The sequence below is a fragment of the Eleutherodactylus coqui genome, chromosome 3 (genome assembly GCF_035609145.1).
Source record: "Eleutherodactylus coqui strain aEleCoq1 chromosome 3, aEleCoq1.hap1, whole genome shotgun sequence".
Taxonomy (NCBI): domain Eukaryota; kingdom Metazoa; phylum Chordata; class Amphibia; order Anura; family Eleutherodactylidae; genus Eleutherodactylus; species Eleutherodactylus coqui.
Window position 1 is genome coordinate 145,206,738 of NC_089839.1, and position 27,834 is coordinate 145,234,571.

At 42.9% G+C, this 27,834-nt stretch overlaps 1 protein-coding gene across 1 annotated transcript; it reads right to left on the reverse strand.

Annotated features, from left to right (window-relative positions):
* Nucleotides 1-2,626: 2,626 nt before the first annotated feature.
* FAM234B (family with sequence similarity 234 member B) lies at nt 2,627-27,834 on the reverse strand. Its single transcript, XM_066596225.1, has 13 exons — nt 27,757-27,834; nt 23,061-23,456; nt 20,918-21,013; nt 19,687-19,875; nt 17,635-17,786; nt 16,331-16,478; nt 15,985-16,126; nt 14,369-14,512; nt 11,523-11,604; nt 9,074-9,232; nt 8,849-8,969; nt 5,887-6,116; nt 2,627-5,125 (listed from the first exon to the last, which is right to left on the reverse strand). The coding sequence occupies exons 1-13, from the start codon at nt 27,791-27,793 to the stop codon at nt 5,117-5,119; spliced, it is 1,905 nt and encodes a 634-aa protein (XP_066452322.1). The 5' UTR covers nt 27,794-27,834; the 3' UTR covers nt 2,627-5,116.

Below are 27,834 nucleotides of genomic sequence, written 5' to 3' on the forward strand. Positions count from 1 at the left end.
ATCTCTAGCTTGTAACAGGCAATGACATGAGGGTGGCAGGTATGGAAAAATGTGTTTTCACCAAAGTGGCCCTTTAGTACCTACCTAGGCTGTGTCCTTAAGGGTTTGATGAATTTTAACTTTTTTTTTTCTTTGATACTTTGCTTTTTATTCTTAAAGAGATTGGCCACTTTTGGAGAAGTTTTCAATCTGCACCAAAATCTGCATGACTAAAATCTATTGCTTTTGTCAGAAAAACTAAATGGGCCACTCCAGCAAACACAACCTTAGAGCTAATTTTTCACTATTTGAATCAATGTTGTAGAAATTTAATCATGGAATTGATTTCTGTGCATTTCACGTGACACTTTGTGACAACTATTTAGTTGCGCCTTGTGCCTCGACACTTTATAATTAACATCGTTAGGTCACGTATATGTTTTCAAACAATCCAGCAGCCTACGGGTCCTGACAGACTATCACTTATTGTTCTATTGGGAGGTAATACGTTAAACACTTGGCCTTATTAACCTTCGCCATAGTGGCTTTACAAACGCAATATTTCAAGCGGTATTTGGGATACATCATTCAACCCGTGTTTAGATCTATCTTCCGTATTCTATATACGGCAATTAATTCTACCTATATACGCAGCTCCTTCCACACATGCCACAGTGGTGTCCCTAAGGACCTTATCTAGGCGCTTACTCTGGCATCAGGGATAATTTTTGAATAGCTACTTTTGGCATCGTGGTTACCCTGCAAAAATCTATCTTTGTACTAGATACAAGACACGGTACCCCAAAACATCTAGGGGCTAATATACTTTGTCATACTGCCCAGTGTCTCCTAACCCCCAATTCATCTCTTGTTAAGATGAATATGTGTTCTTGTTTGTAGTTGTGTGTCTGTTTAGTCTCAACCACCTCAGATTCGAGGAAGTGTTTTTTTATCTTTGTATTAATAAAAGTTCATTTTAGTTTCAAGGCCTTTCAGTGATAAGGTTGTATTTGCTCCAAGAGCCTTATTTGTCACAGTGAACTCCAGCAAACATACAATTTTCCATGACCTCACCTGATTGTATTTTACACCCCGGAGGTCTCCTCTTTATATTTCAGCCACTTCCATGCAGTGCAGCCCCCTATCTAATTTTTACTAAGCACCATCTTGAGAGTGAGATTTGTTTTTTTAACTTTTAGCGTCACATCTATCCCATAATGCATCAGTTAAGGCTATACCATTTTTGTCTGCTGAGGGGACAGTTTAATTATCGTTACTTTCTATATTCATCTAAATAAGCTACAGACCAAAAGTATATAGTCAGGAGGGTGAGCTGTGATCTCCTCTATTATACCTGTGTGACAGGAGCTGTGTGACCATATTCCGTAACTGTGACAGGAGATTATGTCCCACTGTAGGTAGTTTCTTTGGTAGGAATTATGTAATAGCATATTACAAACTGAGAATTTGACTAGAAAATACATAACCCCAAGAAGATCTGAGCTGGTCAAAATGGAGATCACATGACGTAGAAAAAAAAGGAACTTCAAGTATTGTCTTGCTAACGTATCAGCAGAATAAACAGATCACTGGCTTCATAGGTTTTCAATCCTGGAGCGTGGGACTCCTTGGACTAAGGGCTCTTTCACACGAGCGTATATCGGCCGTCGTTTTCACAGCCGGCCAATATACACTACGATCTGATGCATTGAATTCCAATGCATCAGATCACATGGCTGTATTCCTGCGGCATAAAAGCGTCCGGCTGGGCCATCTTGGCGCCGGGCATTTTTACGCCAGAACTATCTTTCTGCTGCATGGGCTCCTATGGGAGGTGAGAGGGCTGTTTGCAATGGGAGGGGTGGGGGTGGAGCCAAGCTCTGCCCCCTCCCATTGCTGGCTGCAGACAAGGGGCGGGTGCTTAGCTTCGCCCCCCTTCCGGCCACTCCCATTGCAAACAGCCGGAGGGAAGGAGAAAGAAGGTGAGCCAGCAAGGGGGTGGGGGGGGGACGCAATGGCATTGTGGCCTCGGCATATATGTGTTGTGCCCGTGCAGTCTGAACGAGCGCACAAATGTTAGATTTGTGCGCCCGTTAATGCGTTTTTACGGTGCTGGCGTGTGCCTATGGTGTGCCTGGGCCTATGCTCGTGGGAAAGAGCCCTAAACGTGAATGCTCAAGAGGTAATCAACTGATCCAGCTCGTCAGGACAATAAGACTTACAAGAATTTATTAAGATAAAATCCGCAGGCAGATCACAGCGTGATCCATGTCACTCACTGATGTGTTTTATGCTACTCAGCATCTTAAGTCGTAGCAATCGCCTCACCATCATCTCCCCCAACATTTACAATTGGGGTGGGAGTCGGGAGGTTCCCCATAAACATTAGATGATCGTCAGGTCCTAGAAAAGGCATTAGGTTCAGTCACTGTACATCTAATGCATACAGTCACACTAAGTCACCGGAAGGGTTCATTGGTATTAGATTGAAGTGTGTATTCCCGTTTACTCCTACATCCAAGCAAAAAACCCGCAGAAATACCGAGCATCACTAATCCAGCATTGGAGGACATGATTATTGTACTGAAGACCTATGAGCTAATGTTCAACTCAGATCACACAGAATGATTCATGACTCATGACCAAGTTATGTAGTTGTATCATCCTTTATTCCATAACCAAGAAGTCACTAGAACTATTTACAAGTGACAGTCACATTCTTAGAAACAAGTCAGTTTCTCTCGGGTTTCTCACTTCATATGGGCAGAGCACAGAGAATGAAGACATCATCATTTACAGCCATGTAATAATATTAAGTATTGCATCACAAAACAAACTCACTAAAGAATTACCTAAAAACATTCCTGCTTTCATCCTAAAATACCAAATAAATTACAATCAGATACAGATGGACATGTCCAAATTATTCAGAGAATGGCCCAACATGCATATACAACATCCTAATTACAGCAGCTTCTACAACCTGCGCCTGCACTGCCGTAAAGTAATAAATTAACAACTGTGTATGTAAGTCACTATATTTGTAGTATTATATCATTATATTATACACCTTCTATTTTAACATGTAATTACCCTTAATACCCTAGACTTTATACATTTATGAGGGATTACATTTGTACATCTTTCCTTCATTTATATAACTACTCATTTCTTGTTAGACTGAGAGAAAAAAAAGTGCAGTAGAAAGCAATGTAAACTCTCAAATTTTATATGTTCACAGTGGTAAGCTTTTCCAAGGTCAGGGGTGGTCTGTGATTTCACATGTATATGTTGGTGTATGTAAGATATGGATTTGTATAGCTCCAATATATTCCACCAAGCGGTACAATTGGCTACATACGCAATAACAGTAGTGAAAATTAAACTGACTAGGTTTGGAGGGTTTCAGTCATCCGGTCCGTGCAGCCTGAACAGAGGTGCCCATTGCCCGCACGGGTGCTTTATGCTGAAACGCTATGGCATTTCAGAATACATACCCTCTGACTGGGAGCCGAGTCCCGAGTTATGGCGGCGGACAGTGCCGGCTTCTCCCCACATGCTGCATGAAGACTAACAGCTCTGTACCTTTGCATAAAAGGGAACAGAGCTATCAGTTTCCTGCAGGCTCAGCCCCACTGCGCTTCAGAATACCCAGGGGGTCATTGGTCATTCCTGTCCCAGGTACAAGCCTCCTGCGGTTCAGGCAGCATGAACCTATTAGCAGAATCCCTTTAAATCCTTAACACCATAGGGTGTATATTTACACCCTGGGTGTGTGGGGTTAACATGGAGTGGGACCATGAGCTGATCCTGCTCCATTCAACTCAGGTGCCGGCTGTCTGTGATAGCAGACACCTGCCTGCAAAGGCTGCGATCAGCGCCAACGCGGACTGTGGCTGTTAACCCTCTGAATACCTTGATCGCTGTTCAAGGATTCCAAATGGGCCCCCGCATGATCGCTTGCCATGAAAAAATGCCTAGCAACAGAAAAATAAAAAAGCTATGACTCTCAGAACATTGCAGCAGAAATTTTTTTTCCCAAAGAAAATTATTATTATTTTTTTAAAGTGGTACAGCAAAAGTAAAACTATTTCAATTAAATATAGCTGTAATCATACCATACCAAAGAATAAAGTTAGGTCATTTGTGCCATAATGTCTATGCCGTAGAAACAAGAATCCCCCAAGATGGTGAAATTCCATTGATTTTTTTCTCTTGACTTAGACATTTGTAAAAACGTTTTCAAGTAAATTATGAGGTACATGAAATGGCACCATTGGAAAATACAACTCGTCCCGCAAAAGAACAAGCGGAGCAAACTGAAAAATAAAAAAAGGCCATGATTTTCTGAAAGTGAGGAGGACAAACCCAAAAATGAAAAAACAGGCATTGTTCTTGAGGGGTTAAAAAGGACTCGTCGGCTCTTCTGAAGAACTTTGTTTTCGTAAAGACTGGTATTCCCTATAATACAGTAAACCTACAGCATCCCCAAGTGCTTTTAAAATTGCAACGATAATGAATATACACATAAAATTCAATAGCAGCAAGTCTCTGCTGACACGTCATCCAGCACTGCGACAGAAGTCCTATTAGCACTAGCATGGAGCTCCCCCCATGCAGAAGTCCCAGAACTTCTAAGTTTCTGTGTTTACACGATAAGTGCAGAATCGATCATGCATATATGAGCACCATCCAGCTTTCACAATCCGAAGGATTAAAATATCCAACCATGAGATTCTAGCCATCCGTTGTGGCTACAGGTGATCTAGTGGTTGGTTTTTCAGGAGGCATTTTTTCCCAGCAGTTTAGTGTTTAGAAAGCTTGTAACAGATCAGCATGACACCTAGTCTTCCAAGATAACACAATGCAAACTGTCCCCTACTTTCTAATAAAATGTTATATTGCGTAGTCTAAATACGTGAAAGTTGCAACTGTGTATGTGTGAACAGCGAAGGACCATGTAGTACTGAAACACGGCAACACAGTACATATATACTAATCTACAAGAATACATAGTATGATCACTCCCAATCTCCAAGCCTTTCTTGTGCTTCTAGGATTCTAAACCTTGTCCACAGCTAAGGAAGATACAGAAACCACTTCTGCACACATCTGCCATAATCTTCTCCGGTTATGACTACAATACCTGGAAAAGAGCAACAGACAATCTTGCTTAGTAAAAAGTATGAGAACTTCTGCCATTCAAGGTAACAAGAAATAGTTTTGAATGCATGACGTCAAAAGTTTTTTAAAAATGCTCTTAAAAGCACTGATGCAAGAAAAACTTGATATTTCCAGTAGCATATGGGGGGCTATCGATCGTTGAGCTCTGTTACTGACTGCAGTGCCTGTGATGTCCCGTAAACTAGATAGAACTGCGCTCTATAAGCGAACAGGTACAAAATAATGGGCGCCGGCGCAGAAGCGGGGAGTATATGCTTGTTACTTTAGAGCTGCTTATATAGATATTCTATAACTTAGACCACCCTTTTAAGTGCTAAAGTACGTTATTTGTGCACCCTAGGGTCTCCATCACATGGCAGTATTTTTTTCCGTATTTTGCATTAATATTTGTGAGCTAAAACCATGAATGGAGCCTATAGAGAGAAGCCGTATAAAGAAAAGTTTGCACCTCTTCTGTACTTTGTACCAACTCCTGGCTTGGGTTTACAAATACTGACTAAAATACTGTTGTGTAAATGGTGCATAATCCACATTTCTAGAAAGCATTTGTAATTTCATTACTGTCCTGGGTCTGAGCATGTTAGATTAAACATATCATACAGTTAAATAAGAATATGCATAAGCAAACATAATAAAGCTGCTCACAAGCATATATGATCTGGTCAACTGCACGGTTAAGATAAGGTCACGTTTGCGCTCTCCATGACACAGCAAAACACTTACCGACTGAGGGAGTGAACTGAACTTCAACCTAGTAAGAATTCTTTTTATGTCTTCTACTTTGGGCCTTATATTTGTACTTCTTAAAGACAGAGCGCGACTGGTGGACAGCGCCCACCTCATGCCCACTTTGCTTACAGTCAGGTTCCGGGACATACTGCCTGATGTGCTCTGCTCCTGTTCCGCAGTGAGGATAGCAATGAGGGCATCCTTCTCCAACTCCCTGATCCCCGCTGACAACACGGGAACAAAAACGTGTCACATTTTAAATTGAAAGATTAATACACAAAAACATAGTAACATAGTATATAAGGCGAAAAAAGGACACGTTCATAGAGTTCAGCCCATTACCCCCCAATGTTGATCCAGAGGAAGGTAAAAAACCCCTAGTGAGATAGAAGCAACTTTTTTCCCATTTAAGGGGAAAAAATTATTTCCCAACTTCAATCTGGCAATCGGAATAATTCCCGAATCACTAACCCTTCTGAAGTTATTAATGATTATAACTAGGGATGAGCGAGTATACTCGCTAAAGCACTACTCACTCGAGTAATGTGCTTTAGCCGAGTATCTCCCTGCTCGTCCCTGAAGATTCGGGAGCCGCCGCAGCTGACAGGTGAGTCGCGGCGGGGAGCAGGGGGGAGCGGGGGAGAGAGAGGGAGAGAGAGATCTCTCCACGGTTCCTCCCGGCTCTCCCCCCGCAGCTCCCCGCCCGCCGCCGGCACCCGAATCTTCAGGGACGAGCAGGGAGATACTCGGCTAAGGCACATTACTTGAGTGAGTAGTGCCTTAGCGAGTATACTCGCTCATCCCTAATTATAACATATAATGTATCCCTCAAGAAAAGCGTTCATTCTCTTACACTCTTATCAAATTTGTCATCACCACGTCCTCAGGCAGAGAGTTCCATAGTCTCACTGCTCTTACAGTAAAGAACCGCCTTCTATGTTGTGTAGAAACCTTCTATCAACTAGACGTAGAGAGTGCACCCTTGTTACAGACACAGTCCTGGGTATAAATACATGATGGGAGAGATCTCTGTATTGTCCTCTGATATATTTATACATACTGCATATACTCGAGTATTAGGCGAGGCACCTAAAAAAATGGGAAAATTAGGTGCCTCAAGTATAGGCCTAGCTAGACTAGATTAAAAAAAACGCAATACTCCTCTCCCACCCGGCATATGTGTCCCCCGCACGATGGTCTCCCCGGACGTGCAGTAAGCTGCAATGTAATTCGCCCTGCTGGCAGCTCTCTCTGCTAAACGGGGCTTTAAATTCCCCCGCCGTCAGCAAGTAAGCGCTGTGATTTGATCGAGTGCCAGCCAACCACAGCTGGCGCTTGATGAACCAATCACAGCCATTCACTGAATGGCTGTGAATGATTGAGCGACGGCTGTGATTGGCTAGTGCTCTTTCCAATCACAGCGCTTACTTGCTGACGGCAGGGAAATTCAAAGCTCTGTTTAGCAGAGAAAGCTGACAGCGGGGAATAACAGAGCAACTTGCCGCACCGCCGGGGAGACCATCACAGCTGCTGGCTGCGAGGTGAGTATTGCATTTTTTTTGTTGTTGTTTTTTTTTTTACCTAGCTCACTCGAGTATAAGCCGAGGGGGGCTTTTTCAGCATAAAAAAATGTGCTGAAAAAGTCGGCTTATACTCAAGTATATACGGTAGTTATTAGATCGCCCCTCAGAAGTCTTATAATTATTTTAAAAATTTTAAAGTTTAAAAAAAGTAGTTATGGAGGTCAAAGATGGCAACAGAAGGCAAACTTTTCTTCTTTAAGCACAATGAATGCTGTAAAAACACCCCATCCCTAAAATGGCAAAAATTACCTTTATTCCCCCATTTCACTGCTTAGAAATTCTTAAAGGGGTTGTCCCGCGGCAGCAAGTGGGTCTATACACTTCTGTATGGCCATAATAATGCACTTTGTAATGTACATTGTGCATTAATTATGAGCCATACAGAAGTTATAAAAAGTTTTTCACTTACCTGCTCCGCTGCTGGCGTCCTCGTCTCCATGGTGCCCGCCTAATTTTCACCGTCTAAAATGGTCGAATGGCCAAATTAGACGCGCTTGCGCAGTCCGGGTCTTCTGCTTTCTTCAATGGGGCTCCGTGTAGCTCCGCCCCGTCACGTGCCGATTCCAGCCAATCAGGAGGCTGGAATCGGCAATGGACCGCACAGAAGAGCTGCGGTCCACGGAGGAAGAGGATCCCAGTGGCCATCTTCAGCCGGTAAGTATAGAAGTCACCGGAGCGCAGGGATTAAGGTAAGCGCTGAGCGGTTTTTTTTTTATGTCCCTGCATCGGGGTTGTCTCGCGTCGAACGGGGGGGGGGGGGGGGGGGTTGAAAAAAAAAAAAACCGTTTCGGCGCGGGACAACCCCTTTAAGTTTTCCAATATAGTATATACTACAGCTTAAGGCTTATTCAGACGACCGTATATCGGCTGGGTTTTCACGCCCAGTCGATATACGGCGTCTCTCTCTGCAGGGGAAGGAGGCTGGAAGAGTCAGGAGCAGTGCTCTGAGTTCCTGCCCCCTCTCCACCCCCTCTCCGCCCCTCTGCACTATTTGCAATGAGAGGAGGTGGAACGTGGCGGGGCTAAGTTTGTGGAGGGGGTTGAGAATTAGCTCTGCCCCCGTCCCGCCTCTCCTCATTGAAAATAGTGCAAGGGGGTGGAGAGGAGGCAGAGAGGGGGTGGGAGCTCAGAGCACTGCTCCCGGCTCTTCCAGCTTTCTTCCCCTGCAGAGAGAGACGCCGTATATCGGTTAGGCGTGAAAACCCAGCCGATATACGTTCGTCTGAATGCACCCTAACACAAAGAACAAGACCTCATGTAGTCGGAAAAAAAATTATCTTTTGAAAGTGCGGGTAGAAAAATGTAAAGAAATTTAAAAAACTCAACAAGGGCAGCAGCGGGAAAGGGTTGAATAAAAGAAAAGAAAAACTTACCAGCAAAAGCAACGATACTTGAAGAAACATTGAAGAGATCCAGAACAACTCCTGGATAGGTAGGACAGAGCAAATAAAGATGTCGGATCCATGGAACGTTTGATTTTCTATATGGCATGTGCTGTGCATAAAACAAGAAAAACAATCCAGTTCAGGGTGAAACAGTTACAACTGAATCTATGAACGAACAAACTATGAGATAAAGAGATCTAAAACAGAACTCACAGAGCTGTTGTCTACAACCGCTTCTTCACCCCAGAAAATGAACACCGATTTCCCATCAGCTGTAAGGAGTGAGAGCGCTTTGGTATCTTTTTCATGTTCATGCCAAGAGGTTTCCCACTCCCAGAGTAATTCACTCGTGGCTCCATCAATAACAATCACCTAAAGAAATAAGCAACAGGTAAAATACAACAAAAACATAAACCACAGAATTTCTCTTAGGGTGAATGCGCATGGACGTGAATTCCGCAGCTATTAGGTTCTATTGAACCTAATAACTTTTTGCCTGCCAATACTTACATGCGGAATTCTACCGTGGATTTCCGCAGCGGGAAAAAAAAATCTTGGTATGTTCTATTTTCCACTGATTTATGCTGCAGTAGGTCTCCATTAATATAGCATGATGATCCGTAAACATCTGTAAAGTGAGAAGACCAATTGCTGGAGTTTTTGAAGCAGAATGTTGTCCCATTTTTGTCTGTAGGATTCTTGCTGCTCAGCAGTCCTGGGTAGTCTTTGCCATAGAAAACGCTGGCGTTTCTGGATTGTGTTGCTGCATGGCTTCTTCTTTACATGATACAGTTCTAACTTATATTTGTGAATTGCACAGTGAACTGTGTTCACAGACAGCGATTTCTGGAAACATGCCTGAGCCCGTGCAGTGATTTGCATTACAGAATCATGCTGGTTTTTAACGCCTGACGGCTTGGAGATCTCCAGCATCTAATATCAGCCTTACCCCTTGTGCACATGAATTTCTCTAGATTCTCTGAATATTTAGAAATGTTGTACTGTAGATTGTGGGATATTCAAACTCTTCGCAATTTTACATTAAGGGAACATTTTTCTAAAATGGTTCTACAAATTTTAGTTGCAGTTTTTGCTTCTGAGAGACTCTGCCTCTCTAACAAACTCTTTTTATACACAGTCATGTGACTTAGAAAATTGACCCTCCAGCTGTTTTTCATTAGTATAACTTACTTTTCTAGTCTTTTGTTAACCCTGTCCCAACTTTTGTGAGATGTGTTACTGCCATAAACTTTTAAATTAGTTTTTTTTAGAAATTAAATAGAAAAATGTCTCACTTTCAACTTCTGATATGTGTTCTAAGTTATATTGTGAATAAAATATGGTTATATAAGATGTCAAAATCATTTTATTTTTTTTCTCTACATTTTACACAGAATCTCAACTCTTTTTGTAATTAGGGGTGTATTATCAGTTTTCCCAGCTGGTGGGTGGAGACTAGCTGCCATGAGGCCTCCAAATACACTCCAAATAGAGATGAGGAGATCCTGCTTTCCTCTCTCTCTCAAACAGAGCAGTATCAATGACATACTGTGAAAGCAAAAAGAATTAGCTGCAGCAGCAGGTCTGTGAAGTCTGTTTCTCTCTTGGCTGTAGCCTTCCATAAATCTCTGTGTGTCAGCATGTAATCTGATCTCCCAGTGATCTGAAAGTCCATCTGGTTTCTCAGGATAGACTTCACAGCATTTCAGAATAAGTGAACAGTTTATGAAGGAAGCGGGAATAGGAATGAAGCCTGATAAATTGAGAAAGAAGCTATGTTTCTAAAATCAGTGGCTGGCTGGCAAATTTTAGCCTAGAGAAAAGGTACAAACAGCTGGCCCATGAGCAGAGGCCCACATTAAGGCTCATACAAATGATTAACTGTATGTAGATGTTAGGGTAAAGTGGCCCTCTGCTATATTCAGTAGCCACTTTGTGGTGGTCACAGACAGAGCACGATAGTTTGCAAGGTACTACTAAGATGCCGACATATGCTGAACGTGCAAAGATAAGTTTGGGTGAACATTCCTTCTCGCAGTAACATTTAGATTACCCATAACATCATCCCCATCTTACTGGGTCTAGCCCTTCAACAAATACCAGATCATAAGGGAGCCTTGAGTATGAACTATATGCTGAGAACAGACAAACAGCATGTGCATGGGTTAATGTTAACATCTGCTATGATTGGTTATATATAGAGATGAGCGAACCTACACGGCCACGCCCCTTTTTCGCCGCGATTTTCGAGTACTTCCGTACTCGGGCGAAAAGATTCGGGGGGCGCCGTGGGTGAGTGGGGGGTTGCAGCGGGGAGGGGGGGGGAGGGAGAGAGAGAGGGCTTCCCCGTTCCCCACTGCTACCCCCTGCTCCGCCACGCCTCCCCCCGCCCCCTGAATCTTTTCACCCGAGTGCAGAAGTACTCGAAAATCGCAGTGCTCGATCGAGTAATTACTCGAAACGAGTATATTCGCTCATCTCTAGTTATATACTAATAGGTTAATATAAATATAAAGCTGATAAGTGATGAGACCCATTGAGTATCGCTCAAGTAAAATAAGCGATTACTCTAACATAGAAAACTATGGGGCATTCCGAAGAATGATAAACCCAACCATTGTGATGAGGAGCATGGCATCATTTCTACAATTCACAAGCATACCTTTTTCTCAGTGGCATTGCTCTGAATCTGTATAAGGAAATCCAGGTTTCCATCACTGTTGAAGTAACCAGGCTGCGGATGGCTGAAGGAGCAGATGAGAAGGTTACTTTACATGTGTAATACACTTTAGACCGATTACTCAACACATGCAGATATCATAAACCACATTAAGCTTTCATCAAGACATTCTTTACATTGCTTTGAAGGAAATCTGTGAGCAGAGATTTCCTGATTAACCACCTATTTCTATTTTTTTCGTCTTTTGCTTTTAAAAAAAAAAAAAATTCCATTGACATGGCCATCTGAGTTCTTTTTTGGCAGGATGAGTTTTCAGTTGTACAATTTACTGTCCTATATAATGTACCAAGGAGCTTCAAAGATTTCCAAGTGGGGTGGAATTTCAAAAATGAAATCACAACTGCCCCACTTTTTTTGTGGGGTCAAGGGGTGTCTTGTTTTATGGAGTACACTGTGCGTCAAAAATAACATAACATAAAGTGAGTCAGTATGCTTACAACGGTACCAAGTTCATCTAGTTTTTTTTTGTACTCCTTAAAAAAAATAAATTAAAAATATATATGTCTTTAAAAATTATATAGACTGTATATCTCTTCCCCTTGTTATTAGCCGTTTAGTCATTCAAGACCCTCGGCAACCCTAAAGGCGAGCTCCCTCCATGTTTCTTTCAGTTGTGTGATATCCATGCCAGTATCAGCGCCTCTGACAGTATCAGCCATCGTGTCCTTTGGCGGCCGGGTATTCTTTTCCCACTCATCTTCCCCTTAGAATATGTTTATTGTACAGAGCCCTTGAGCGTCCGAAACGACAGAGAACCCCCACAAATGACCCCATTTTGAAAACTAGACCACTTAAGAGAATTCATCTAGGGGTGTACTGCGTATTTTGACCCCACAGTTTTTTAATGAATCTAAGCAAAGCAGAAGGAAAAAAATTACGATTTTCTTTTTTCTGGCAATTGTCATTTAAAAAACAGTTTTTTTTGTACAGCACACATGTGAATAAGGACTGTCTCCCCAAAATGGATACCCCTGTTTGTTCTGTGTTCAGAAACATACCCGTTGTAACCCCAATTTGCTTACTGGACACGTGGATAGGCCTATAATGGAGGGAACCCCCGTTGGATTTCAGGGCACAACTTAATAAATTCCAGGCCCCGTTGCTCACTTGTGCGGAAAAAAAATTGACTCATTAAAAGTTATCTCCCCAACCCTTAAATCTTAGATAAAAGTAATAATGTAGACTGTGTGGTATGTCTGAAAACAGTGGTAATTACGGGGGCCCTTTTGGGATGGGCACATGGGGCAATAAAACCGGGTATCCCTCCTCCTCCCATGCTTGCTGCAAACCCGACACTTTTTGGGGGGTATTTCTTGACCTCAGTGGCCTTGATTGGGGATAAAAAGTGGTGTTCTATGAAGCTTCTCTAAGCTTTGAGGTGCGGTGGTCTCACACAAGCTGCTCCTGGAACTGCAGAAAGGCGAGCGTTCCCAGGGCTTCTTGTAAATTACATATTACAGGTAGCGGTCTGAATAATGCCGGACTCATATTGTCGTACGTGGAATCCACTTGTGGAAGCCCACAGCAGATCCCAGCTGTGAGCCCGGCCGTGACCCTGCATACTGCCACGTAATGTACTGCGCATAACGGCGTACGTACGCAGGCGTCATGCCCAGTATACCTTTTTTGTTTATATTTCCCACGCCGTCACTTAGCAATGATGCAGATACCCACAGCCCGTACACAATGTAGTTGCCTATGGGCTGCGGGTATATCCATGACCATAGAACACAATGGGCTCCATGCTGCGGATATCCATGGTAAAATAGAACATGCTGGATTACGTCATTCCAATCCACTAATGTGAGCGGAATTGTGCAATCGAATACATTTAATTGAGCTGCGTATTACCACGAATCAAACTCATGCAGAATCCGCAATTCTGGTCGTGTGAGACCGACCTAATGGTAGATCACCTCTATGAATGTTCATTGCGAGATCTTTCCTGGTTATGAGCAAGATGTATTTTTATAGTTTGCAGTATGTTTCTTTCGAGCCATCATTAAAATGTTGCCAGCTGACGGCCCTTACTTCAGTTGGGATGGTCATGAAGGAATATACATGGAAGATGGAAAATTGTCTCTGCAGTACCACCTATTAGAAGGCAGCTTCTATAGAAGTCAATGTTCCACCTTCTCACATGCTTTGTAACATAACTAATGATATAACGCCTGTCACTTAGCCAAATAAAAGCCTTACTGTGCACCGATGAGGGCCAAGAGCCGCGAAACAGCTGTCTGTACATGGGTATCTTTTCTTTATGGAGAAGACTTTGGTTTGGCTTAAAGCTTACATACCTTAGTTACACTCCAATGCTGGTTGGACATTGATATGTAGAGTAGCTACTATCTTCAGCCATCAATATCAGATTGGTAGGTGTTCATATCTCAGAAACCTTGTTGCTCAGTTGTTGTTAGGGGCTGGAGCGCCGTGTCCCCTTTATTGTTTTACACCGAGTTGTATTGTGAAACACCTAGCTGTGTGGTATCTCCGCTTTGTCCTATTTAAGTGACTGGGATGAAGCTGACAGAGTGCCAGGGCCCTTCAAATAGCATATTGACATTGGTAGAGGTCTGCCCCTCAGTACCAATCTGATGATGATGGCCTAGCCCAAGTACAGGTCATCAATTTTAAATAAGTGGATAACCCTTTTATAGAATAGTTGCACTCCAGGTGGGTTACCTGTCAGCTCTATGAAGAACCTTAAAAATTAATTGTCAAAAAAACCACTATAAATCTGGAAAGCAATTCGGTTGTTTAATACAGACCTGTAAATATTGTTCAGGCTGATGCTCCATCTCTGCTCTAGATCTTGTCCCCTCACAAGAGTTACAGCCTCTTTGGTTGTGACAAGCAGATCACTGAAATTCCCGAGATAGACTGGAACAGTCTGAAGAAACTTCACTCCGGCACTGTAGAAGAAAATGCTCTTCAAGAGCAATCTTGGCTGATACTGTCCAGAATGATCGGCAAGACATACTTACTCTTCAGTGTGGGTATAAGAAAAATTCAATAACTCTTAGCGCATAGACAAAAGAATTGGGTGAGAGAGGCAACAAACTTCATCATTTGGAAAATGTGTTGAAAATACTTCAAATTATTTCTCAGCCACCGTCCAATATTACTAAAGCAGGGTAAAGATTGTTCTAAGACGAGCTCATACTCCCCTCTTCACACAAGTCCCCTGCCAGCAGCTCAGTGCCTTCCAACAATGTTTACAGGTTGCTGCAGTGACCCAGAGTTATCGACAGGGAACGAGCGGGGAGAGGTGAGCATGAGCTTGTTATTTGGGGCATGGGGAAAGCTAGTTCTAAGGGAAAAAAAACGAACTCTGACAATCCCTTTAAAAGGAGTTCTCTTGTATTGTTAACACTCAAGCAACTATCCATCATACTTTTTCAACCCTTCACATTTACTGTCAGTGAATAGAAACATTGTAATCTATGTTTAGAGGCTGTAAAGCTACTTTCTCACCTGCGTTAGGGTCAGTTCAGGGTTTCCGTCTCACTGCTCCGTTTTTTGGAGTAGAGAAACTGAACTAAAAACAGATCCATCCCCCCACCCCCCCATTAATTTCAATGGGGTTTCTAAAAAAAAACAAAAAAAAAACTAAAGGAAACGGAAAGGCTTCCTCTTTTTTACCTTTTTAACCCCACCGAAAATGAATATGGAAAAGACAGACCTATTTTATTTCAGTTTCTTTCCTCCAAAAACAGAGCAGAGAAATAGAAACCCTGAACTGACCGTAACGCAGGTGTGCAAGCAGCCTAAACCATTCCTGCACACAGGCCGCAAGCTTGCAGAAGAATTCACATCTTGTGGTCCAAGATTGTGCTGCTGCGTTTACTTTATGCCGCTCTTATACAGGCGGTTTTTTAAAGCGTTTCGCACGGTATTTGAAACACCGCTGAAAACGCTGTAAAACACCTGCATTAATTTCAGTGGGGCTTCACAGGCGAGCGTTGTTTCTAACGCCGTCTGTTCTATTTTAGTGCATTTCAGCGATTTTTAAATGCACATCACCACCTATTACAATGATCATTGCGTCAAAGACGCTGTTGAACACATATGAAAACGCCGTTCAAATACGCTGTAAAACGCTGTATTTCCAAACGCCTGTGTGCTTGATACATTGTAACAAACACTCAGCTATGAAATCAGCATTACGTGAAGATGGTTTTCCTCCAGGAATGTAAACTCAAAAATTGAGAGAGATGAGGCTGTAAATGGTGAGAAACTGGAATGCTAAACTATTTAGTAAGCTGCACAACGTTTTGGAATGTAATACTTAAAGGTTTCGTCATGAGGTAATTGAGGGCTTTCTTCTTCTACCAGTCTCATCTGTTAGAATGTGTTAAATGTGATTAATATTCTAAGTGAATACCTGTAAACATTGATCACTTTAGAACGATTGACTGATCTTCTCTTTTCCCAATCTGGATCAATCCTCTGAAGGGCACTTGGGAAATTACCTCCAATTTTAGCCTCTGCATATATATCCCTTAATGCAACAGCCTGGATGTTCCCTATGACGAGGATCAAATGTTATTAATGACATTCAGAGCCGAAGGTTTATATTGTTGTGTCAATCACTGAAATCTATCTAAAAGAGTTAGCAGATAGTAAGTACCTGAAAGTTTAATGCAGATGACAACACACAACAGGTTCACCTTAGCGCACATTTACATTTTTCTATAGTCCATTGCTTTAAGTATCAAAAACAAACTTACCAAAGCCAAAAAGAATATAAATGGCCCCCTGGCTCGTGTAGTACGCTTGAGGTCCTAGAAGTTTTCCTTCTCCCATGATGCTGTATTTTACTATTCCACCCAAAGGTTTCCCAGTGCGGCCCGAGATCAAGAGGAATCCGAGATCTGGCTGCAAAAGAAGTTGAGTTGTATCAGACATTTACTAACTTAGTTCAAGTCTAATTCTTCAATGAATTTAACCCCACAATGCTCCCGATCATCATATGTGTAATCTAAGCCTGCACTGAGATCATCTATACTTGAGACAAACATTTAGGATACATGTTGTAGTCCTTTCATGTCATTTTCAGAGCAACTTTTACAAAATAGCAGTGAAGGGCTGAAACTCTGCCCCGGATTTTGCCAAAACTGCAGCAAGAAAGCGCAAAAGGTGCAGAAACCCAAAGGCCGGCTTCACACAGGCATCAAAATCGCACAAGATTTGTGCGTTGCGAGACGCACAAATGTGAACTCCGTTCTTTTGAATAGGGTCATACACGAACAATGTTTTCCTGCATGGCACAGGAAACAAATCACGGCATGCCCTATCTTGAAACGTGCTCTTGCATCGCAGCACTCATTGTTTTCAATTAGGAAGGTGGCAGCATCGCCAGCCCCATGAAAACGCCTTGCATCCATGGGGATTTCATATGGATAGGGAGCGCGATAGGGGAGCGGGATTTACAGCCCCATATCGTGCTCGCCCATGTAAAATCAGCCTAAGGCCTCATTCAGACGAGCGTGGAACGCATGCCGAAGTTACCTGCATTTAAAAAATAAAAAAAAAATTTAAAAAAAAAAAAAAATCGCAGATAATACAACAAATGGATTCCTATAAAAACATTCTGATGAAGGAATTTTAAGAGCAAATAAACTAAATAATTAAATAAATTGCACCTAAAATAATAGGACATGTGAACCTGAAATTCAGCAACTGCAATTCCCAGCAGTGTAAAATGATAGGATCTGACCTGTCTTTGGTGCACGAGGCGCAGGAGTATAGACTCCTATAGGAGCTGGATAACACCCAACACGCAGCTCCCGATCGTGTGAACGGGCAACTTCACCACTAATTAAGCTCGGGAATTAATTACGGAAAAATACCCATTCATGCTATTTTTGCGCAGTTAGCCAAGTTTTTTTTTTTACACGTGTAACTACGGCGTCTTTTACGCCTCATCTAAATGAAGCCTTAACAGTGAATCTGCCATCACCAGGAGCGCAAGGAGATCAGTCTAATTTATACATGTCATAGAGTAAATGAAGCTACAGATCCCAGCACACACCAAGGACCCAATGCCTTCTGTAGATATTTGCTTGTAGGTAAGTACAAGTAAGTCATTTGTAAAGTCATCATCCAGATCCGGCAGAATGACAGCAGGAGCCGCTATTCGTCCGCTTGACACATTGTCTAGACTCATGTTCCACAGAGTTCCTCCTTATGAACAGACAAGAAAAGGAAGTATTATTTCTGTGCACAATAATCCATGTAAGAATAGTCATCTTGCTCATGTACAGGACTGAGAGAGTCGTTCTTCATACTATTACATGGTTTAATGTTTACACTGAATATCTGAAAGTACTTACTGCTGGAGGGGTACAATGTGCTAACCAAAATCAATAGGAAACTGCAAACAGTCAGTGGTAATCTCATGCTGTTCAAGGCAACATCCTGACTCAAGTCCAACAATAGTTCACTCTAGGCTTCTTTCCCACGAGCATATATCGGCCGCCGTTTTCATATACGCTACCATCTGAGGCGTTAAAGCTCGTGAATGGGCGCACAAATCTAACGTTTGTGCGCCTGTTCACACAGATGAGATTGCGAGTGGGCCGGGTCAGAGACAGTTCACTTCTCTTACGTTATAAAGAAAAAACAAAAGAAAAAAAAAAAGAAAAAAAAATCGCACAAGAAAAATCGGGAACATGTGATGCGATGTTAGAATGTTTGCAAGAAAATTGCAAGTGCATAACAGCTACAATGATGTGATTTTTTTTCGCATCCAAATCACTATCGCCCGTGTGGAAGGGGCCTTAAACTGACAAGTCCAAGTGCCGGCCACAATTGGTGTAGCTTTGCCTGCATTTTGCAAGGGAGAAATTCTCATGCTTATGTAGGCTTAATACATTTCTTACTGCTAACTATAATGGCTCATTGACACGGCCATGAGTGTAATTCGGTCTGTGAACATGCCGCATATTCACAGACTAAAATGCGTTGATTCCCTGCGTATTTCTTCATTTCAGTTTATTTTCCGTCATGTAAAAAGAAAACTCCTATTGATTTCTGCAGTGAGTACAGGTTTCCTGCATACTTGCATAAGCCCACTGATTTTAATGGACCTAGACATGCTGGGGGCTTGGGCAGAAAAATGGCAAATGAAGTTCAATATTGATAAATGTAAGGTTATGCACATGGGCAGGAGGAACGGATGTCACCAATATACACTAAATGGGGTACTACTAGGGGAAAGTGATATGGAAAGAGACCTGGGGGTACAAGTGGATTGTAGACTAAACTGGAGTAACCAATGCCAGTCAGCCGCTGCAAAAGCTAATAAAGTCTTGGGGTGCATTAAAAGAGGTATAGGGGTGAAGGACGAGAACATTATCCTCCCACTATATAAGGCACTTGTCAGGCTTCACATGGAATACTGAGCACAGTTCTGGACACCGGTGCTCAGGAAAGAGCACCTATGTTACTATGTTTTGGTACTTAATACACACCTAAATAGGACAGGCTGTGTTTTTTCTCATGTGACACAAAAATACATAGCTGTCAAAGAACCCATTGAAAATTCATGGCCTATTACGCACATAACATGTTCATATGATGGAGCCCTGAGGTTCAATTAGGATTATATAAAATCCATCTGGTGAACAAATTATAAACTATATTACAGTTAGAGGGGTTGTCTCAGTACAGACATACATCACTAGGATAGGCCATCAATGCTTGATCAGCGGGTGTGCAATGACTGACCACCACTGATCAAGTGGAAGCAGCACTATGAAAGCAGCCATCAACTAGAATACCGTAGCAATACGAGACCGATGTCTGTACTGAGAGCGTCTTAATGGTGCACTAGAGCGCGCAAATATAACGGGTCACAGAGAAGAAATAGATTAGAAGCAATGTCCATTTACAAGTCTATGGTGGATTCGATCTGCAGGGAGATAAGCATGAGGCCACAAATATAAGATCACCTCCATTGTGTGACACTAAGTTCTGTGGCACAACAGTGAAAGCGTGCCTTTAAGTCTGTTTAGTTCCATTCAGCTGAAATAATTGTGAGATTTCTTCTAATCTAGGATAGTACAATCATACAAACACGCACCTGAGGATGCAGCAATCAGGCTCAGCAGCTTGTACTTCCCAGTGAGAAGACAGGTGTCGTTCTGCTCTGGCTTTATCACCAGCTGTCCACACTGAATGCTCTGGAGATGCTCTGGGGTTGCTCTGCTCCACAACACCCTCCCACTATTACCAGAGAGAACCGAGAGACAGGGGGGCTGCTTCAGGCCATCTGCAAATATAGAGACAGGAAAGGCCATTGCTTACAGTCTACTAAAGGAAGCTCGCAAATAAAAAAGCCCTGCCCAGATACCCTATTGGGGTATGCAGATGTCAGAAGGGTAGGGGCCCCACTCCGGTCCCTATTCTGCTAATGCCAATAGCTGCTCCCGCTCCAGCAAGATTGGTGCAGCTATGTATTACAACCATCACCCATTTATTTGAAGGGAACTTGTCACCTGAACTAACTTAAGGTGAACTAAAAGCACCATGATTCATGAACTAACTTAAGGTGCTGAAGATAGGTCAACAATATTTTAGACACAGAAAACCTCTTTAAAGGGAACCATGAAGCAGGCGAGTATGCGAATACAGCACCCGTCTCCCTGTCACCTGCATAATAGCACCTGAAGTTAATTCATGCACCTTAATTAATAGCACCTTAAGTTAGTTAATGGTGCTTAGGCAGGTGACAGGTTCCCTTTAAAGAGGGTTTCTGTGTCTAAAATATTGATGACCTTCATTGCATCCATTAGTTACACGGCCTATGTGCAGTTCAGTCCCATTTATGTTAATACAGTGGCTACAAAATATATTACGCTATGTGTGATATATGATGAACAGGCCCAGAGTTTATCCAAACGCTGCAGCTTCTTCAAATAGCTGGTCCACAGAGGTGCCAGGAGTCGGACCACCAATCGATCTGATATCGTTTATCTAAGGATAGGCCATCAATATTATAGTCCAAGAAAACACTTTTAAAGTGTCTGTCCAGGATAGGCCATCAATAGTAGATCTGATTAGCTGTGTGCCAGGCCAGTGCATTACTGACTTGAGCTGATAGCAAACAGCTCCAATCCCGCTTGCAGTGGCCGGGCTTGGTATTACACACACAGCCATAGACTCCTGCAGATCTATTATTGATAGCCTATTCTGAGGATAAGTTACCAATAGTGTAAAGTTGGAAAACCCCTTTAATTCCAGGCATTTTATTTAAGAGGAGAAGCTGTCTAGTTGGGACAAACCCTTTGATGAAAAGACCATCTTCGCCTTACCCTGTGGTCCACATATTCTGGAAGACAAGAAGGTCAGCAATATATCTGGTACACCATCCTTATTTACATCAAACAGCTCCAGAGGTGAGGAAAGTTCTACAAAGCAACATTAAAATGATAAAACCGATAACAATGTATTGCAAACAAAATAGTTACAATATATCTCCAAAACTATAAATGTCTAAAATGCGGCAAAAGAGGGATTATGTAGTTTTCACTAATATACATTATTAAAGTGACCCATCTGGAAAAAACAGATACTGCTGCTTTGACCCTAATTGAAGACGCTCATAACTCCCCCAAATTTATACTTACCTGGTCTTTACCATTATACAGGGTGGCACAAAATGATGTACACGATGTTTGTGAACATGTCATGGGCCTCAGATGCAACGGAAGTGATTGAATTTTCATGCCTACTGAGCATGAAAAACGATTTCCAGCAGGATGCATCACGTGTGCAACAGAAAGTTTGGAACAGAAAGTGCAGTGTGCGTTCGTTCTCAGTAGTTTATATGGAGGTTAAACACCGCATGGCTGCAGAGTTTCGGAACAATTGACCTTCGTGATATGAAAGTAAGTGTGCAGCATGTGAAAGGTGCAAGCAGAGCAAAGACTGATAACACGCAGTTGGATCTGCAGGTTGCCATCACCATGGAGGGTCGCATGGTTATCCATGCCATAGAGAAAACAGGCTGAAAACATTTTTCTGTTCTTTGTACAAGATCTCTATACAATGTGAGGAAATACTTTATAATAGTAAAATTTATTATAATACAATAATTTTAATACGTACATAGCAGCACATTGTTAAAGGGGTTGTATCAGAATCGCTGGTTATCCCCCATTCACAGGGTAAGGGATAACTTGCTGATAGGTGGGGATCTCAGCCAATCTTAAGAACGGGGATCATATGTAACCCTCTGCTTGTCACTGTGAGGTCGCTTCCTATGCCCCTCCCTGCAGTGATGTCAGAATGAATGGAATGCTGGATAAGCAGGAGCTGTCAGCGCACCATTCATTTCAATGATACTGATTGAAATCCAAGAATGGTAACATAGTATGCTAGGCTGAATGAAGACAATGTCCATCTAGTTCAGCCTGTTTCAAGCACTGCAACATCTTTCCTGAGCAGCGGTGTCCAGAACTGTACACAGTATTCCATCTGGGGCCTGACAAGTGCTTATATAGTGGGAGAATAATGTTCTCGTCCTTTGCCCCCTTTACCTCTTTTAATGCACTGCAAAGACTTAATTTGCTTTTGAAGAGTTGGGTCATCAGGTCCAACCCCCTGCTGAAAGCAGGATCACTAAATCATCCTACGCAGATGTCTGTCCAGCCTGTGTTTGAACACTTCCATTGAAGGAGAACTCACCACCTCCTGTGACAACCTGTTCCACTCATTGATCACCCTCACTGTCAGAAACTTTTTTCTAATATCTAATCTGTGTCTCCTCCCTTTCAGTTTCATCCCATTGCTTCTAGTCTTTCCCTGTGCAAATGAAAATAAGGCTGATCCCTCTGCACTGTGACATCCCTTCAGATATTTGTAGACAGCTATTAAGTCTCCTCTCAGCCTTCTTCTTTACTAGATAAACATTCCCAGATCCTTTAACCATTCGTCATAGGACATGATTTGCAGACCGCTCACTATCCTGGTAACTCTTCTCTGAACTTGCTCCAGTTTGTTGATCGTTTTCTTAAATTGGGGTGCCAAGAACTGGACACAGTATTCCAGATGAGGTCTGACTAAGGAAGAGTAGAGGGAAATAATAATCTCATGTGATCTAGACTCTATGCTTCTCTTAATACATCCCAGAATTGTGTTTGCCCTTATTTGCTGCTGCATCACATTGTTGAGAACTTGCAAAAATACGCACAAAAATACAATCCATTATTTGTAATGATTATTTACATGGGCGATTTTTCTCTTGCAGCATGTTCTATTTTGGTGCAACTCTTGTACGAGAATAGAACATGCAGTAGTGCAGCCTTCCGCACATGATGTGATGCAAGTTGCATCTGAGAATGTCAGGCACAACTTGATCTCATCCAGGTGAATGCACTCTGACAGGGATGGTAAACCTAAAGGGTTAACCCAACGCTGATGAACAAACCACTGAACCAGAATCACAGTGCTTACCTGTGTCGTGACCAACATGGAGCGTCCATACATTGTGCTGACCATTCATAGGGCAAGGGATGAGGAAAGCGCAGACAAGCACCATTACCATAGAGACAACAACTGTCAGAAGAAAAACTGTGGTCCGCACGTACGATATCAAAGAGGATGGTGGCTTTAGTTCTGGTTCCAGAGCTCCTGTGGTAGACAGACCATCCTGCTTATTATCTACCGCCCGCTGTTGGACCCTCTTTGGCATTCCTTCGATATCGGAGTCGTGATCCCGGGATGCACCTCGAGTGCCCTTTCCATTCTGAATTCCATTTTGCTGAATGTTGATGACGAGGTCATCCTCACTCTCGTCGCTGTCAGCCTGCGTAAGAGGGTCATATTCCCTGGGGTCGTGGGACTTCTTCCCTGAAAGACACCAATTCCAAGTGACCTCAGACCACTAATATATTTCTAAATACTGTATCCATTGGGAAGACAATAAGCATGTACCATCTGGTTTAGTTTTCTTTTCCCACCACACTCCTTCAAGGCTGAACATCAGGACTGAGGGTACGATCACACATCGCCAAGTAAGGGTGACTACCCACTAGCGTTTTTTTTACTGTGAAACTCGCAGCGTTTTTTTTTCCTGCAGGGGTCTATGGGACTTGTAATGTTAAAATCGCGATCGCGCAAAATCGCGATTTTGCGCGATCACGATTTTAGCTTTACATGTTCCATAGCCCAAAGACCCCTGCAGAAAAAAAAAACGCTGCGAATTTCACAGTAAAAAAAATGCTAGTGGGTAGTCACCCTAAATCTGCAACGATCGGCGCAGATTGTTACCACGGAATTCACTCATTGCAACAAATGAATTCCACTGTGGAAATCTGCGGCATTTCTGCAACACCTGCAGCATGCTGTCGGGTCCCTTCACTGCAGGTTTGCTCCACTGTAGTGAATGGAGTTTGTTAAAACTGCATTCACTTGTACTGTAACTGCTGGAGGATTTCAGCTGGCATTCTGCAGCAATTCCACTGTATGTGAACTTGCCCAGACACAAAGCATAGAAGGCTTTCAGCACAAGAGTAACATGATCCAGAGAGGGCCAAGTAATCCCAAATAATCCAGTATGCTCTCCCTGTGACTGCATGGGACAAGCAGCGCAAGCACTGATCTGGTTTTTGCTTACATGATGCACAGAAGTATCATTTTGAAGAGTCTATGTTTGTTTTGGCTGCAGCGCAGTCATATCAGAGTATTTACCACTACCTTACTATTCTTTATAAATGTATTATTATGGCTTTGATTTTGCTATCAGCGTTTACTGTCTATGGGCAGCAGCATATTCATGATGTTAGGGACAGTGGCCTAAAATAGGCAAAAGGGCTACCTTGTATAAAAACCTGAGAGTGCACTGTTGGATGGAATTACCTAGTCACATTTGGTCAGAAAGTAGTTCCCATGGCACAACGTAATATTATGCCTCTGAGATGAGGCAGCCGAGAAGCCATGTCAGCACCATCAGCAGCAGTCGTCAGGTGTACCATACTGCTTACCTGCTGCAATGGTTAATTCTAAATAAGTGCTGCCACCCCTTCATTCTCACATTTGGGGGGAGTCACAGAGGTTGAAGGACCCCCATTAATCATGAAGTGTTAGCATATACTAGTAACATGGCAATGCTTCATAGATGGGAGTAACCCTCTAAGGCCCACACTAGACTGGATCGTTAAAAGGTTGAAGCTACAGTAGATGCATTGTTCCTGCAGATTACTTATCTGAGACAGGAGAGTATTACATTACTATACAATAACTGTATTATGTAGGCTAATAAATGCAATGGAGCGCGAGGCTGTGGCCACCTGGACACAACACCAAAGATACATCAAAGCAAGCTAAATTTATGTTTTTGAAAAAGGTTTATTTACAAAACAACATAAACTGATAGTAAACAACATGGGCTACAACTAATAACAGCAAGAAATCCTTTATCAGGGGGGAACTATATCATGGCACTACGGACACATACATATCCTTCTAAGCGTCCTATATTTAGGGACCAATAGCTCTACTTGAAAGGGGCATGGCATTGTGGGAAATCACGATGGTGGTAATAATCCTGGGCATTAGTATGGTGAATAAGATACTAAATTTGTGATGTGAACAAATGACTGAATTTTGTCCCAAGTACTTAGTTGCAAAATTGTAGCCATTTTCTTTTCCTAAGACAATGTCATACAGCCCCCTTCTAGGCAAACAGCTATTGCTAAAATCTTACCTCTATGTCAAGCATGAGAAGGGACATGGCTTTCCATAGGGCAGTGGCACAAAAACTAGAAGCTACAGATAGTTGGAGGGGACCATATTATTCATGGGTATACATTATGGAGGTTGTTGGGGAGCACAACAGATTGTGCTGGGGATCCTACAAGTACAACATAAAGCGGCATCATGATGGATAGCAGCAGATCACAGACTATACAGGAACCACTATGGACAGTCACCAAGGAGCAGTTAGAAGAGGACAGAAAGAACTAAGAAGAGTCATTAAAACCACAAGCAGAACAGACTGCACATCACCCGCTCACAGACGATGGATGGGGGCAGACGTGTGGGCAAGTACAGACCACATATGTTTATGGAACGGACAAGAAGGTATCATGGAAGCTTCCAGGTTGAGGATCTCTCATCTCCATCTGACTGGCCATACATCTGGACATATAGGAGATAAATCTCATTCTCCATCTCGGCACATAAAAAGAAGACAAAGCTGCAGAACCTGCTCTAAAAAATGTCACTTTAATCAATTACTGAAGACATGGCTGATCCCTCACAGTAATTGCATCAATATGGAGGTAAACTATGTAGAGAGCGAAGAGGACAACTCCATTGGCATACACCGTAAACTGATTATATGCTCACTGGAAACATATATTTTATTACATCAGGGGACTGGAAGTAAAACCCCAGCACCACAAACGATCATAGCATGCTGAATCCCTTGTATAAGTAAGCTCATTGGACAATCACGGCCCTCTCCGAGCTGGGATGAGTAATGCACACTCAGCAGTACTGAATTTCATTGGCAAGGATGGACAAGTCAAGAGTGGCTGGCAGTCGTGCCTGTGCGCTACCATTCATCTCCAGCAACCCCATAGAGATGAATAGGGTTCACTGGGGGACACATTCTTGTGATCGTGGGGGTCCCAGCTGTTGGACCCCCTGCTGTTAGATACCTATGACCTATACTGTGGACAGGTAATAGTTATTAATGTGGGTCAACTCCATTTAAAACCCCATTCACAGACATTGTACTGTACTTTGCTTCTGCGGGATCATAAAAAGACATGAATCTCAAGTGTTTTTGGGTTGTTTTTTTTCATAGACATTTTTTTCATGTGTTTCTTTTAGGTGATATTTCTTTCCTTATATGGAAGCCTATGGGAAAACTGCCAGAAAGAAAACATACACGAAGCATGTTGCAGTTTGTTCAAAGAATTGAGAGAAAAAAATAAAACTGCCACAAACCCACCAACTCCCCAAAAAATCACCAAAAGTGAGGAAAAACACACTAAGTAGTGCATTTCAAAACACCTTAATGTGTACTTAGAGCTAGCTGACATCACTTCTGTTTGGAAGCGCCGTGGCTGGTTTCCCCTACATAACAGAATGAAGTGGCGCGGCACGCTGCAGTTTCATCTTGTATAATGCCAGAAGCCTGGCTTTACACTAAGCAGACCCCATTATAGACAATGGGGTCCATTCTATTCTGTCACACGACAGGTCCGTTCAGCACTGGGTTCGGTTTTCCTGCTTTGTTAGGGATTATTCACACAGCAGTATTTTTCATTACTTTGTGAGCCAAAACCAGGAGCAGAACGTGCAGAGAGGAAGTAGAATGGAGAGATTTGCATTTCTTCCGTATTTTGGACCCGCTGCGTTTGATTACTAAATACTGCTAAAAATACTGCCGTGTGAATAATCCCTAACGAAGAATGAAACCCCCCCAAAGTGCCGACATGAATGAGCCCTTATAGCAAACATCTGGCTGTTTTTTTTTCTCCTTTGAGGGTCTGGGAGGCGGGGGGGGGGGGGGGGGGGTGGGAGGGCTTCGGGTTTAGCGTGCAGAAAAAAACCTTCAGGAGCACACTGTGTGAAATCCCCTTCGGCTTCCCACCAGTGTTCAGGCCGCGGTTCGGAACCTTCATCGCTGAATTCCATTTAAATCCCAAACGCACTGGCTCAGCATGCTGCACTATTCTTCCTGAGGAGATGGGAGCGAATAGACCACACTACAATCTATTGGGGCCATTCGCCATCGTTCAGGTCTGTTCCATCGTAATATGGATCCGTTGGACCTGCGGATTCTGGAAACGTAACGCGCCACACTAATGTGAAGGAAGCTGGACGCCTAGTAGGGGGCACCTGCATTTAGCATGGCACTGCCTGGCACCTAGCAGCAGGCATAGGGGCACTGCCATGCTAAATGCAGGTGCCCCCACTAGAGCTGCTGGGTATGCTTCTAGCCCCCATATTAACTGCAGGAATCCCCCCGCATCACACTGCCTGTACCCCGGCTGCTGCACCTTCTCACTACGCACAAAAGCGCTGACTTCTCTACCTTCATCTCTGTGCTACATGTCGCCGACATAACATCCCCCTGACATAGAGAGCAGCATCTGTACATCGCGGCGGACACGACAGCGCCGATCTGTCAGCTCACCTGGCAGCTTCAGCGCTCTGGACAGCACCGTAGCCATCCTCAATGGAACGAACTGCGCGGCGCGAAGGCTGCTGGGAG

What these genes read in the sequence shown, in the direction of transcription:
- FAM234B (XM_066596225.1), bottom strand. Translation starts at nt 27,793, where the DNA reads ATGGCTACGGTGCTGTCCAGAGCGCTGAAGCTGCCAG. An exon ending in CCTGATTGCTGCATCCTCAG is followed by an intron (nt 17,787 to 19,686) that starts GTGCGTGTTTGT and finishes TCTGTTCATAAG; the next exon opens with GAGGAACTCTGTGGAACATG. An exon ending in AGCCTGAACAATATTTACAG is followed by an intron (nt 11,605 to 14,368) that starts GTCTGTATTAAA and finishes CTGCTCCTTCAG; the next exon opens with CCATCCGCAGCCTGGTTACT.